This window comes from Xenopus tropicalis, chromosome 3 (assembly GCF_000004195.4).
Source record: "Xenopus tropicalis strain Nigerian chromosome 3, UCB_Xtro_10.0, whole genome shotgun sequence".
Classification (NCBI taxonomy): domain Eukaryota; kingdom Metazoa; phylum Chordata; class Amphibia; order Anura; family Pipidae; genus Xenopus; species Xenopus tropicalis.
The window spans coordinates 86366749-86382023 of NC_030679.2; the positions used below are offsets into that span (position 1 = coordinate 86366749).

Consider the following 15275-nt stretch of genomic DNA (forward strand, 5'->3'; position numbering starts at 1 on the left):
TCATATATTTTTGTAAAGTACACATTCCCCCGAATCTAAAATGGGTACCCATGTCTTTCTACTCCAAAGTACCAAGCCGCACAGCTTTTCTAAAGTTAGCAATTTTGATGACATTTCCAAAAATCCCCTCAAAGCTTCCACTTTGAAGCATCTTATCTCCCACATAGCATTAGGTACCAAGATAAAACACCCTGAATTTGAACGCCAGGGGTCCACTGAACAGTTTGATGCCCAATATGTATAGGTTTACCTAAGTATGTGGCATGTAGGGGCCCCAATGTGAACATACCCCATATGAACTGTCATTTCTGTCATTTCAGCTTCTGCAAAATCAACACATTTACATCATTATATGTGGGATAAAGCTAGTAAAAAGTATGCTCACCCCAGAAAGTCATATATTTTTGGAAAGTACACATTCCCCCGAATCTAAAATGGGTACCCATGTCTTTCTACTCCAAAGTACCAAGCCGCACAGCTTTTCTAAAGTTAGCAATTTTGATGACATTTCCAAAAATCCCCTCAAAGCTTCCACTTTGAAGCATCTTATCTCCCACATAGCCTTAGGTACCAAGATAAAACACCCTGAATTTGAACACCAGGGGTCCACTGAACAGTTTGATGCCCAATATGTATAGGTTTACCTAAGTATGTGGCATGTAGGGGCCCCAATGTGAACATACCCCATATGAACTGTCATTTCTGTCATTTCAGCTTCTGCAAAATCAACACATTTACATCATTATATGTGGGATGAAGCTAGTAAAAAGTACGCTCACCCCAGAAAGTCATATATTTTTGGAAAGTACACATTCCCCCGAATCTAAAATGGGTACCCATGTCTTTCTACTCCAAAGTACCAAGCCGCACAGCTTTTCTAAAGTTAGCAATTTTGATGACATTTCCAAAAATCCCCTCAAAGCTTCCACTTTGCAGCATCTTATCTCCCACATAGCATTAGGTACCAAGATAAAACACCCTGAATTTGAACACCAGGGGTCCACTGAACAGTTTGATGCCCAATATGTATAGGTTTACCTAAGTATGTGGCATGTAGGGGCCCGAATGTGAACATACCCCCATATATACTGTCATTTCTGTCATTTCAGCTCCTGCAAAATCAACACATTTACATCATTATATGTGAGATAAAGCTACAAAAAAGTACGCTCACCCCAGAAAGCCATATATTTTTGGAAAGTACACATTCCCCCGAATCTAAAATGGGTACCCATGTCTTTCTACTCCAAAGTACCAAGCCGCACAGCTTTTCTAAAGTTAGCAATTTTGATGACATTTCCAAAAATCCCCTCAAAGCTTCCATTTTGAAGCATCTTATCTCCCACATAGCATTAGGTACCAAGATAAAACACCCTAAATATGAATGCCAGGGGTCCACTGAACAGTTTGATGCCCAATATGTATAGGTTTACCTAAGTATGTGGCATGTAGGGGCCCCAATGTGAACATACCCCCATATATACTGTCATTTCTGTCATTTCAGCTCATGCAAAATCAACACATTTACATCATTATATGTGGGATAAAGCTACAAAAAAGTACGCTCACCCCAGAAAGTCATATATTTTTGGAAAGTACACATTCCCCCGAATCTAAAATGGGTACCCATGTCTTTCTACTCCAAAGTACCAAGCCGCACAGCTTTTCTAAAGTTAGCAATTTTGATGACATTTCCAAAAATCCCCTCAAAGCTTCCACTTTGCAGCATCTTATCTCCCACATAGTGTTAGGTACCAAGATAAAACACCCTAAATTTGAACGCCAGGGGTCCACTGAACAGTTTGATGCCCAATATGTATAGGTTTACCTAAGTATGTGGCATGTAGGGGCCCCAATGGGAACATACCCCCATATGATCTATCATTTCAGCTCCTGCAAAATCAACACATTTACATCCTTTATGTGGGATAATGCCAACGTTCCCTCTAATTTTTTATAGGCTGTGTGCGCAAAAAATATCATCCGTGCGCATTTTAAAGCAAGATTAAATTTTTGGGCGCTACAGAATGTTTGTTGGAGTTCAGTTATGGGCATTTTTGCGCAGGTCTTTCAGTTTGTCTAAATCAAGTTACAAAAATTTAATTTTTGTGCGCGCTATTTTAATTTGTGTGCGCGGGTTCGGATAGTCGTGTGCGCGCGCACACGCGCACAGCTTAGAGGGAACAGTGGATAATGCTACAAAAAAAGTACATTCACCCCAGAAAGCCATATATTTTTGGAAAATACACATCCCCCCGAATCTATAATGGGTAAATATTTCTTATTGCTACAAAGTACCAAGCTGTAAAGCTTTCCTAAGTTTGCAGATTTATATGACATTTCGAAAATCGCATAAAAATGTTGCAATTTGCCGCATTTATCTCTCACAATTTCTTGATAAAGATCAGATAAAGACAAATCACCCCAAAAAGGAACACCAGAGGTCTACTGAACAGTTTGATGCCCAATATGCATAGATATACCAAAGTCTGCGGTATGTACTGAACCCAAAATGAAAATAGCGCATAAGGATTTCTCGCCTGCCAGCTCAGCTTTTGCACACAGAGCCCCCTGTCAGTGTATTATGTGCCAAAACTTCCCCTAACCATACAGTGACCCCCACAAAACCATATATTTTTGGAAAGTACACATTCTGACAAATCCAACAAGGGTAAAGAGTCCTTTCTACACCAAAGTACCAATCTGCAGAGCTTTCCTAAAGTTATTGGTTTTTATGACATTTCAGAAAATCGCCTAAAAATGTTGCAATTTGTCACATTTATCTCACACAATTTCTTGCGTACAAAGGCAAGTCACCCCAAATAGGAACACCAGAGGCCTACTGAACAGTTTGATGCCCAATATGCATAGATATACCAAAGTCTGCAGTATGTACTGAACCCTAAATGAAAATAGCGCATAAGGATTTCTCGCCTACCAGCTCAGCTTTTGCACACAGAGCCCCCTGTCAGTGTATTATGTGCCAAAACTTCCCCTAACTATACAGATCCCCCACAAAACCATATATTTTTGGAAAGTACACATTCTGACAAATCCAACAAGGGTAAAGAGTCCTTTCTACACCAAAGTACCAATCTGCAGAGCTTTCCTAAAGTTATTGGTTTTTATGACATTTCAGAAAATCGCCTAAAAATGTTGCAATTTGTCGCATTTATCTCACACAATTTCTTGCGTACAAAGGCAAGTCACCCCAAATAGGAACACCAGAGGCCTACTGAACAGTTTGATGCCCAATATGCATAGATATACCAAAGTCTGCAGTATGTACTGAACCCTAAATGAAAATAGCGCATAAGGATTTCTCGCCTGCCAGCTCAGCTTTTGCACACAGAGTCCCCTGTCAGTGTATTATGTGCCAAAACTTCCCCTAACTATACAGAGACCCCCACAAAACCATATATTTTTGGAAAGTACACATTCTGACAAATCCAACAAGGGTAAAGAGTCCTTTCTACACCAAAGTACCAAGCCGCAAAGCTTTCCTAAAGTTATCGGTTTTTATGACATTTCAGAAAATCGCCTAAAAATGTTGCAATTTGCCGCATTTATCTCACACAATTTCTTGCGTACAAAGGCAAGTCACCCCAAATAGGAACACCAGAGGCCTACTGAACAGTTTGATGCCCAATATGCATAGATATACCAAAGTCTGCGGTATGTACTGAACCCTAAATGAAAATAGCGCATAAGGATTTCTCGCCTGCCAGCTCAGCTTTTGCACACAGAGCCCCCTGTCAGTGTATTATGTGCCAAAACTTCCCCTAACTATACAGATCCCCCACAAAACCATATATTTTTGGAAAGTACACATTCTGACAAATCCAACAAGGGTAAAGAGTCCTTTCTACACCAAAGTACCAATCTGCAGAGCTTTCCTAAAGTTATTGGTTTTTATGACATTTCAGAAAATCGCCTAAAAATGTTGCAATTTGTCGCATTTATCTCACACAATTTCTTGCGTACAAAGGCAAGTCACCCCAAATAGGAACACCAGAGGCCTACTGAACAGTTTGATGCCCAATATGCATAGATATACCAAAGTCTGCGGTATGTACTGAACCCAAAATGAAAATAGCGCATATGGATTTCTCGCCTGCCAGCTCAGCTTTTGCACACAGAGCCCCCTGTCAGTGTATTATGTGCAGTAACCCCCCCTAACTATACAGTGACCCCCAGAAAACCATATATTTTTGGAAAGTACACATTCTGATGAATTCAAAATAGGTAAAATTATTTTTGTACACCAAAGTTACACCTGGCAAAGCTACGCTAAAAACAGATCAGGAACACTTATATAGGGATAAAATGTGATAAAACCACAAAAATTGTGCAAATCAGTGAAACAACAAAATAAGTTACATGACAGTGTAATTAGTGGCCAGAATATCTGATCCAATAGTTACACTGTCAAAATAAACAGTTTTTAGGTAAAAGAAAATAAAAACAAAGTGGTAAAATGAAAAAAAAAAAAAAAAAAAAAAAAAAAAGCAAAACAAAAAAAAACCAAAGTGTTTGTGTATACATGTGTGTACATGTGTAAAAGTTGTGTGATAGTGTGTAAGTGTGTATATGAGTGTAAATAAGTGTATAAAAGTGTGAAAAATAAAAAATAAAAAATAAATAAAAAAAATTAAAAAATTCTAAAATGTGTGCTGTAAGTGTGTGTGTAAATGTATGTAAGTGTGTATAAATGTATGTAAATGTATGTATAAGTGTGTAAAAGTGTGTAAATGCAAGAAAAAAATGACTCCTTACCTGTTCCTGAAGACCCGATCGCCTCCTTCCTCAGTTGGGCCGGCGCTGGGGGAGAGGGAGGAAGCAGGAAGCAGCAGACGCGATGCGATCGCGTCTGCTGCTTCCTGGAGGGTCCTGCGAGCGATCGGCTCGCAGGACCCTGATGACAGCCCCCCTGGCACATTGCCCAGGGGGGCTGTCATTGTTAGAAGCTCTCTGCAGCGGCGGCACATGCCGCTGCTGCAGAGAGCAGCGCTTAAACGCCAACGACGTATGAGACACGTCGTTGGCGTTTAAGCCCTTTTACTGCCAGCACGTATGCCATACGTGCTTGGCAGTAAAAGAGTTAAACTGAAATTTACCAGCTGATGTTCAGTTCTTTAATCATTTGCCAGATGTTGAAGACTGTGACTGTTATTTTTATGCCAGAGCAGGACACCACACAGCAATGGATACCTAAAGTTGTTATGAATATATCTGCTCCACATCATTGATTGTTAAAATTTTAGAGCAAAGCAAAGCCATCTGGGAAGGGTTGCTAGTTATTTATATGGGTAGCATTAAAACACAACAAAAGCCTCATTAAAACTGAAAATTTCAAATGAAAGACTTGTAAGTGTCTGGCAATTCATATACACCATTGCCTCCCTTGCCTTTTTGACATGTAGATATGGTTTTGAATGCATTTAAGTGAAAGCTATCTTGTCATATTTCCAGGAGCAACCAGAATACTGGCTGTCTGTCCTTTTTATGCTGCAGAAGCTAACTGAGCTGGATCTGAAAAAGATTAAAATAGAAGAAAAGGTATTTTTTCTACAGTGCCTGTATTGAGTCGATTATTAGCATATTCCCCAAAGCAACTCAAGTAATGCTTCACTTGATGTTGCTAAGCAATTACATTGGTGTCTAAGAGAGGGATATTCTGTATATCCCAGTGGCATCACATGTTAAAGCTAGATAAAGTAAGTAAAGAACATGTCCCTGAGTGTATAATTCACTCATTTTATGCGTGCCTGACAAGCCAGCAAGAAATGACTGCTTCAGAAAGTCACTTGCTTTTTTTAATCTGTACTTCCAAGTTTTGCGCCTGACATCTCCACTAAGCATGAAGTCCCTTTGCACGCTTTGTGTGTCCCACAGTGCAGCATCTGAACAGAGCCAGTATAGGCCATTTATGAATCGGGGCACTGGGAATTCAGCAAGACTGCTTTGTACCATGACGTGCAACATATCGATAATCTGCTCATTGGCCTTTGTACACAAACAGATAATTGCAAAGGAAAAACGTTCTCTTTATCGGTGTGAACATAGGTAATATTGATCTGTATAAAGAGTTTGAGCTAGTGTGTAGTGCAATCCCCTTCTGGTGTTTTTTCATATATCTACACCATGAAAATGATCTTATTTAAAATTATGTTTGCCTCCACTGTGGCCTGTCATTGGAGTGTACTGAGCCCAATACATACATACATACATTCAGCTGGTTTATGGCCTTGGAAGCACTGTCTGGTTTAAAACAGCAGTCTGTTGTAAATATGGATCTCTTCTGCCCTTTTTTGTCGGGCTTGGCCATATGGTTATGAAACATTAGCTTGTGCTGTTTGTTCCATTGGAATAGTTTCCTTTGGATGTAAAACAAAAAGGTTCAGTGCTAAGCAACCTCCCAATAAGCAACACTTAAATTCCAGTGGTTTAACAGTTATTTGTGAATACAATTGCAAATGAAATCATTATTTACCCATCCCTTTGCTGCACTGCTGGTTTTGACTCATAAAGATAGCAGAAGTCAGCTCTCCCCCAGCTCATACTCCATTTGCCACCATGCCTGCTTCTGAACTTTATTGTTCAACTGAAACTTTTACAGCTCAACACAATCAAAGCTATTCTGATTAACAGGCACATTTAAAAAGCCAATTAAGTGTAGTGACTGTCAATCAACTATTCAAGCTGGAATTTCTTGGATTCCCTAGTTCGAATTTTAATAAATCTGCCGCTTAGTTATATCCATGAACAAACCTTTAGCAGAAATTAGGACTTGGTCAAAACTAGGATTGGATGCAAACACCTGCATTACTTATAACAAATTAGAATTTATTTAATGAAGACTGGTTAAAATAAAACTACTTGTCACATTGCTAACTCTGTATTTTTTACTGTGGGCAGGTGGCATCAGTGAATAAGTATGACCCACCCCCTGAAGTGATTGCCACTCGAGATCATATGGCCAATGTTATGTACAGTATGATCCAGCCTCAGAAGGTATTTGACAGGTAAAACATGAGACATTAGAATTGGATATCTTGTTTGTCTACTGTACATGAAACAGACTTTGGTATTATGAGGTCATGCAAGAACATTCTGATCAGATACATTTGTAGGGATATAGAAAGAGAGGGAGTAAAAACTATACTCATGCCTTTTAACCATTTTTTCTGTGAGTGGTGAGTATTTTTTAAAAAAAAGACCAGGTATGTACATTTTAGCACCTCAGGAAACTGCACAGTGTGTCACATGCAATATACTTTAAAGTTAATTGCACACAAGGAAATTTGTCACCCATGAAGGATCTGTACTACTCACTTGTGATACATGTCCTGAAAATACATCTCCCATAAAAAACATTGGGATCATCTCATGTAAAACATTTTACATGCAACAATCCAGTATTATCATGGGAAAATACTGCCTTCCACATGTTTCTGTGATTAGGCCCATGTTAGTTAAGGTAAATGTATTTTTAGGAGATTTGTCACCCGCAAGTAGTGCAGATTTCCCATGGGAGACACATTTCCTCGTCTGACATTACTCTTACATTGGTCAGTGCTTTTTCCCACCATTAAATATAGACCAAAAGAGCTATATTGTGTTTTAATAACCATCCTTAATAAAGCATATACAATAAGGGCAGACAGATTGAATTGTTTTTGTTTTGGGTATTATGCTTATCCAAAAAAACATCCAAGCCACGCATTAATAGAATCTTCCATCACCACATCACTGCCCTTACCATGAAGAACCACCACACTGCTTCATGGGAAACTGTTCTTCATGTCTAAAGGGGTCCTTTAATGTATTTGTGAAGAGTAATCATGTCCCCTCCAAGTGTCTTATTTTTTCAGACAACAACTCCAACCATGGCAGTCTACCCTCATAGTCTAAATCTTCTGTCCCTCGTACCAGTTAAGCTACACATCTCTGCACTCTTTTCAGCACATTAATATCCCTTTCAAAGGGAAACTATCACACAAATGAAAATGTAATATAAACTTTATCTCCCTGAAATAAGAAATTGCCTAAAATATATGTAAATTAAACTTCTGTACTGCTTCTGAAATAATGTAGTTCCTCTTTACTATCCCCCATCACATCAATCTTTTTATTCTCTCTACAAGTCAGATTCAGATTTTGATTGACAGTTAAGTTAAATACATATTTTGTGGGTGCTCCATCTGCCTAGAAGAATTAGAATTAGAGCTCACTCTTTCAGAATAATCGTACATGCAGGATTTGTGCTGAAGTTGGTTATTATGTTAATTCCTGTTTGCAGGCTGGTTGGCCTAGGCAACCTGGTCGGCTTGGCCTGCCTAACCCCCCACCTTGTGCTCGCTCGCATGCGCAAAGGAGCGCACAATGCAAGCGCACACAGGGCAGCGGGGTTGTGGCCCGCTGGTGGGGGGACTGCAGTGAGGGGGAAAGTGCCCGGAACTAGAAGTAGGTGAAAGAGGTGCTCACCCACCGTTGCGACCCAAGCAGGTGCCTCTTCTGCCTACCCCTAGTTCCGGCCCTGCCTGTTTGTGCTGGAGTCTATGTGAGTTAGATCTAATACATTTTTTAGGCAAAGGGAGCCCCTCTAAAAGATGTATTAGAGCTACCTGTCGAACAAAATCTGACCAGAATTCAGCAGGAAGAGAGACAGATAGAGAGAGGGAGAATAAAGAGTATTTCAGAAATGGTTTCTTATTTCAGTATAATGAAGCTTGTATTACATTTTTATGATACTTCCCCTTTAAGTACTGGAGCCCAAACTGCACACTCAAGGTAAGGCTTTACCAGGGAAAGGGAAAGAGGCAAAGTTATACTTTCATCCCTTGAGTTAATGCCCTTTTTTAGCAAGACAGTACTTTATTTGCTTTATTAGGCAAAACTGACTCTACCTAAAGTTGTAGAATCTGTTTTCAACAAACCCTCTCCTTCCTTCTTAATAAGGAAAACCCAAACACCTTATCAGTTATAGTATAAAAATGTATCATTGATGTAATTTTTGTGCAAAACCTTGCCCATGTGCTGCCCAGTGGTTTTGCTTACTTTTATTAAGATAATACAGGTGACAGAATACTAAAAAAAACAGGTATGGTGGCCACTGATACTCATTTCTTCATGCCAGTTTTTTAGGTTTAACTCAGTTGGATTTTTTTAAATGGGGTTTATCACACAGCAGTTAAGGTGGCCATACACGAGGCGATTTCGCTCGTTGTGCGATGAACGATTATATCGACAAACGATCGTATGGCGATCGAGTTCCCATACGATATGCCATCCACGGGCAACGATAATTCGGGAAAGATTTCGTCGCATCATTATCGTAAAATACGTACGATCGTACATCTACGTACGATCGAATGTCTTTGACTTCCGCTGCTGGCAATCGTGACATGCGCAGAGAACAATCGTTGAAAGACAAATGTCTGACACTCACACCAACTGGCAGATTTTATCGTTAAACGACCAAAATTTTTAAACCTGGCCGATCGATTTTGGGGACGATAATGTCGGCTCGTTTAGTGGGCCGACGATCGTTCGTACACCACCAACTATACGATAACTTAACGATTCCATCGGATCGTTCGGGAATCGGTCGTTTGTAGGTAAAAAATCGGTCCGTGTATGGCCACCTTAAGGCAATTCCTTATTTGCTCTTCATTAGCAAAACAAGATAGTGTTCTGACTAGATACTGTTGGAACATTGTGTAGCTCAGTAAAGGTATGGGATCACTTATCCAGAAACCTGTTATCCAGAAAGCTCCGAATTACGAAAAGCCCATCTCCAATAGACTCCATTTTAATCAAATAATTTAGAATTTTAAAACTGATTTCCTCTTTCTCTGTAATAATAAAACAGTACCTTTTACTTCATCCCAACTAAGATATAAATAATCCTTATTGGATGCAAACCAATCCTATTGGGTTTAATTTATGTTTTATTGATTTTTTAGTAGACTTAAGGTACTGAAAGACCCCTTATCCGGAATACCCTTGGTACCGAGCATTCTGCATAACAGGTTCTATACCTGTACAAGTATTTGTTATATACATTAAAGTAATATTGCACATTGATAAACCTTTTTTTCCTTTTAGTACATTACCAAATATAGATACTCCATATCCTATGTTAGTACTTACTGGACCTCAATCGTGTGGAAAGAGAGAGCTTGCACATAGAATGTGCAGGGAATTTAAAGAGTTCTTCCGATATGGGTAAGTTAACTCTATAGATATGTGTATCTATGCAATTTCCATATATTTTCATGCTCTTTCTGAATACATAATTTTGGGTGGCACCTTAAACTGCACCTGATAACGATTCTTACTGTAGGGTCAGTTTTCTGACTTTCAAAGCCAGTTTGGTGAGGGTACATAAGCTTTATGCTTTAGTGAAATCATTCTCTGGTTTCTGGGGACATTCGTTTTTCTTCATGCCCTTTCTCCCCACATCATCCTCTTTGCTTCCATATTGTGCTTTTTCTCTATTAATGCGTGCCTATAGATTTTGTATCTGTAAATCATCATGTCTTTACTGACAGCAGGTTTATTTTGTTCCGTTAGTGAATCCAAATAAAAAATAGAGAATGATGTCTGAGAAGTGAGAATATTTTTACAAGTTTGAGCAACACATGTCTTTCAGTTATCCTCTATTTATGTGTTAATACAATGTTCATTGGCCTGTGTTTCCTTGTGATTATAATCATGTGCTATAACCAATTGTGCTGTGACGCTTCAACAATTCCATATACGCATTAAGGCTCATCTAAGAATGCAAGCGCAAAGAGAAAAAAATCATCTGCAAATTGCTGTTTTCTTACCCACAATGCTGCGTCTCCCCCAGAAATCCAGTGTAATTGTGTGTGCCTGATAAACAGCTTGCAACACATCTGGGGAGGAGGATAAATGCAGGTGCTACTTAGGCGTGGGTTGTATATACAGGTGCAACATGTAAGATGAGCCCTGGAAGTAACACCTTCCCAATACATGTGTTAATTTGATATGGTTAATTAGACATGGTGCATGTATAGAGGAGCATGTAATGTTGGCTTAACACTTGTGCTTGTGTTAGTAAATGATCCCAACTGTGTCTAATAAATCATGCCATTGTCCAAACACACAAATACACACGCATAACCATTTCTGTTTTACAGTTCTACTCTAAGAAGCATAATTATCCTAAACCTTACTTTCAATGTTTATGTGTACCACGGTGCAGCGTAAATGTCACTTGATCTTATTACACTATGGGGCACATTTACTAACCCACGAACGGGCCGAATGCGTCCGATTGCGTTTTTTTCGTAATGATCGGTAATTTCGCGATTTTTTTCGGCGTCTTTACGATTTTTGCGTAAAAACGCGAGTTTTTCGGCGTCTTTACGAAAGTTGCGCAAAGTCGCGATTTTTTCGTAGCGTTAAAACTTGCGCGAAACGTCGCGCCTTTTAAGTTTTAACGCTACGAAAAAGGCACGACTTTGTGCGCAAGTGTTAATGCTACGAAAAAATCGTGACTTTGCGCAACTTTCGTAAAGACGCCGAAAAAACTCGCGTTTTTACGCAAAAATCGTAAAGACGCCGAAAACTCGCGTTTTTACGCAAAAATCGTAAAGACGCCGGAAAAATCTCAAAAAATACGAAAAAGTCGCAAAATGTTCGTTTCCAATCGGAATTTTTCCAATTCGGATTCGAAATCGTGTCTTAGTAAATCAGCCCCTATGAGTTAAGGTGGCCACACACGTGGCGATTTCCAATCTTTTGTGCAACCATCGGTCGCACGAAAGATCGTATAATCAGCCACTAACCTTCAGGGCTGAAACGGCAGATAAGGAGGTAGAAACAATAGGATTTCTACCTCCTTCTGCCGATTCAGCGCTGAAGGCAGATTTTGGTCAGGCGCCTTCTATGGCGCCCGATCAAAATCTTTAAACCTGGCCGATCGGCGAGTCGACCGATATCAGCAGCCTCCTGCGATATCGGTCGACTCGCCGACATACCATACACGCACCGAATATCGTACGAAACGAGGTTTCGTACGATATTATCGTTGCGTGTATGGCCAGCTTTAGTATCAAAGCTAAATGAGTTCAAGGTACCCACAAGGCAGAATGAGGTCCGTTAATACTTGTGCTGCCATGCAACATGGAACATGGCATAGCAAATGTTTTTTTTACACTTGTGGGAACTGAAACCACATTGGTACGTACATTTCTAACAAACTGAACCTTGACTACATACAGTAGTGATTAATGTTGCAATGGAAAAAAAGTCTTCAAGTAGCTACTAGGTAGTGATTTTGGAAGGCTCTTCTTGCTTATCAGTGGAATTCCTATTATCATTCTTTTACACTGGCATTTCTGTGCAGGGGCCATCAGTCAGGTAATACTAAATCACATGTGTGTTTGCACAGAGATGTTAGAAAAGGAAGTATGTCTTGAGAGCTACTAAAACACTCTAAATACATACCTAAGGAATGCTGGCAATGTCATTTGGGGTAGGAAGATAAACTCCACATCTGTTAAATATTAGTTTTAGAATAAAACTGTGAGTAGTAATTTATTTCCCAAAAATATTTCCACACAACACTATTCTTTAGGGGAAATATAGACCCATAGAAGAAACCAATTTCATCTGTTTTCAGTATGTTCGTGGGTAATGAGTTCAGAGTTGAACATCAAGTACATGGCAGCTAAACAGGCATAAGAGATGTAATATCAAAAGGAGGGCTAGAGTCAAGTTATGACTAGTCACGGGGAGGGTTCCTTTGAATGTGTGATTAAGTGCATATGTGCCATGATGTGCCTATACTCCCCCGAATGTGCATATCACACTGAATGGAGAGGAAGGAGTTGACACATAATGAAAACCATGATCATGTTCCTTTTTTTATGGACACATGATTCCTCATGATCATCTTCAAAGGTTTTGCTTTATGGCTATGAGAATGGGATTTTAAAGGTGGAAGATGGTTCTCTTTGACTTGATGTTCCCAGGAATGCACATGATATCCACAGGAAATGCTAGACTGAAGCATTAAACCCATTACAGCTGCAATGGAAATAATATATAATAAATAATAAAAACAATCTAATACATATTTCACAATGGAATTAAGGAAAAAATTCTGTGTATTTCAAGCAATTAAAGGGATCGGTCAAGTGTGTTGTAAATGAGAGACACAAAAGGGTCAAGCTGTGATTGATTCCATAGTTTGATGCATAGTTACATCATCATCTTTGCATATTTATAAAAGTGTGTATTCATTTTACAACAAAATAAGTGTACAATTTGTAGTAAAAATCTGTGTAAAATACCCATATGGAAAGGCTTTAGGAGTTCTGCTTATAAGTAGAACTAGTGTGTGTGCCAGTGTCCATGCTAGAGTTTATCTCAACTTAACACACTAAAATGTATTTTGTAAGTTGTGCAAGTCTAGTAAATTAGCATATTTTAAGCAATTTTATATGTTTCTTAGACATTTAAATACATATTAAATACAATGCATTTTACACAGTGATTTAAATTGTATTTGCAGTGGATGCCTAGGGCACAAAGATAGTTCATAGTTAACAGACACAGGAGAGGAGGCTGAATTATTTTATTTGTGGGATGCTACTAATAGAAGGTCTTTATTGGAAAATGTATTTAGTTATATATAAGTATATAGTGATTAGTCCTTCCTTTGGAAAATAACTGCTATATACACATAAATAAATGCATAAGCCTCCCTAAGTTTTGATTATTCTCTGCCTTTGAGAAGACAGTCATTTAAACACCAATTATTGCAAAAAAATGCGGCTTACTACCTGGAGCAGATGTTTTTCCCTGTAATTTATATTGACTGTATTGTGCACCAAATGGTTTTATAGTAGCAGTACAGTAGTGCGTGCTATAACAGTATAGCGCAAACAAACTATAGGCAATTGCTGCTTCTCTTAAATCAGACTTATTTGGATCTTATGATTACTGTGGAGCAGGCTAACATTTCAATTTTTCCTCTAAATTACTCTCAAAAAGGTCACATTCCCCCTGTATCCTTTAGGCCATGCCACACTACCAGGAATCCATACTTTGGAGAAGAGAAGCGATTTGATTATCACTTTGTGACACCAGAGGCATTTGAAGATATGACCTGCTCGGTAGGAACTTTCACTTTGATATTTGTTGTATAATAATACAATCATTTTTTCTCTCGCCCTATTCTTTCTAAACAATATCACAATTTATAATTGTTAGTTCAGTGATTAATGAGCTGTAATAGAAGTGTAGCAGGATGAAATAATGACCTGTAAGGGGCTCCACTAGTTAGTAATAGCACTTATTACAATTCATTTAGATATTAGGTATAGAGTTTGTATTGCTGCGTGTGCATTTTCGAAAACTTACTGATGCTGCTATTGCCATTGCATCCTAAAATGCTTCTCATTGATGAGGTGTGTTGCTGCTGCATCTTTGCCAGACTGGACTGGACATCAAAGAAAAGGACGTTGGCAAAATTACATTAGGAGTCTTTTTCAGGCATTAACCGTCTCTATAACTGCACTTCTGTATGCACAAGGACACACTACATGAAATAAAATTCTATATACTTCATAAGTAATCAGTCTCAATATTGGTTTCTCAGGGCCAGTTTCTTCTGACTATGAAGTACAGCGGACACTACTATGGATTAAGCAGAGAAGCAGTAGAATCAGTTGCCAGAGAAGGTCTTGCTTGCTGCACCCACATGGAGATTGAGGTATTTCCAGGACAGATATTGTTTTAGACATAAGTAACCTGACTTCTACATTATTTCAGTTAACTGGTTCTACCTTAAGCTTAAGAAGCTTTCCATTTCTGTATCCTGCAACACAGGCTCATGTATCAAGTACCACTATGGCAAATTCTACAGCTAGTATTAATGTTTGTATATATAGTTTATGTATGTGAGTGTATAGATTGGTAAATATAGGTTTGTGTGTGCTGGGTTTACTTGGAAGGGTTGAACTTGATGGACTCTGGTCTCTTAAGTGCAATGCCACTAGGTTTGCCATAGCACTTTGGTACAAGTAGTTTAATGGTAATTGTATTTAGCATGGTAGTTTAATGGTGATTGTATCTCCTAATACATACTTTGAATTTATTCTTTTAAAACTAAGACCTGCGTTAGAAATTATTTCTGACAGGACCAAATAATTCAGAGTAGAAGTAAATAAATTTAGCTGAAGCATTTTCTGTATCCCCTGGGGTGACAGGACTTCAAGCAGAGGTTAACTTCAAAA

The 15275-nt window shown here is 38.8% G+C and overlaps 1 protein-coding gene across 1 annotated transcript in view; it reads left to right on the forward strand.

The window, feature by feature from the left end:
* Positions 1-15275, forward strand: part of lrguk (leucine-rich repeats and guanylate kinase domain containing) — a 40920-nt gene that overhangs the window by 15806 nt on the left and 9839 nt on the right. The window contains exons 9-13 of the mRNA XM_002931868.5: positions 5473-5559; positions 6919-7025; positions 10111-10230; positions 14057-14153; positions 14639-14752. Coding sequence (XP_002931914.3) covers positions 5473-5559; positions 6919-7025; positions 10111-10230; positions 14057-14153; positions 14639-14752 — 525 coding nt within the window. The remainder of the gene's footprint in view (positions 1-5472; positions 5560-6918; positions 7026-10110; positions 10231-14056; positions 14154-14638; positions 14753-15275) is intronic.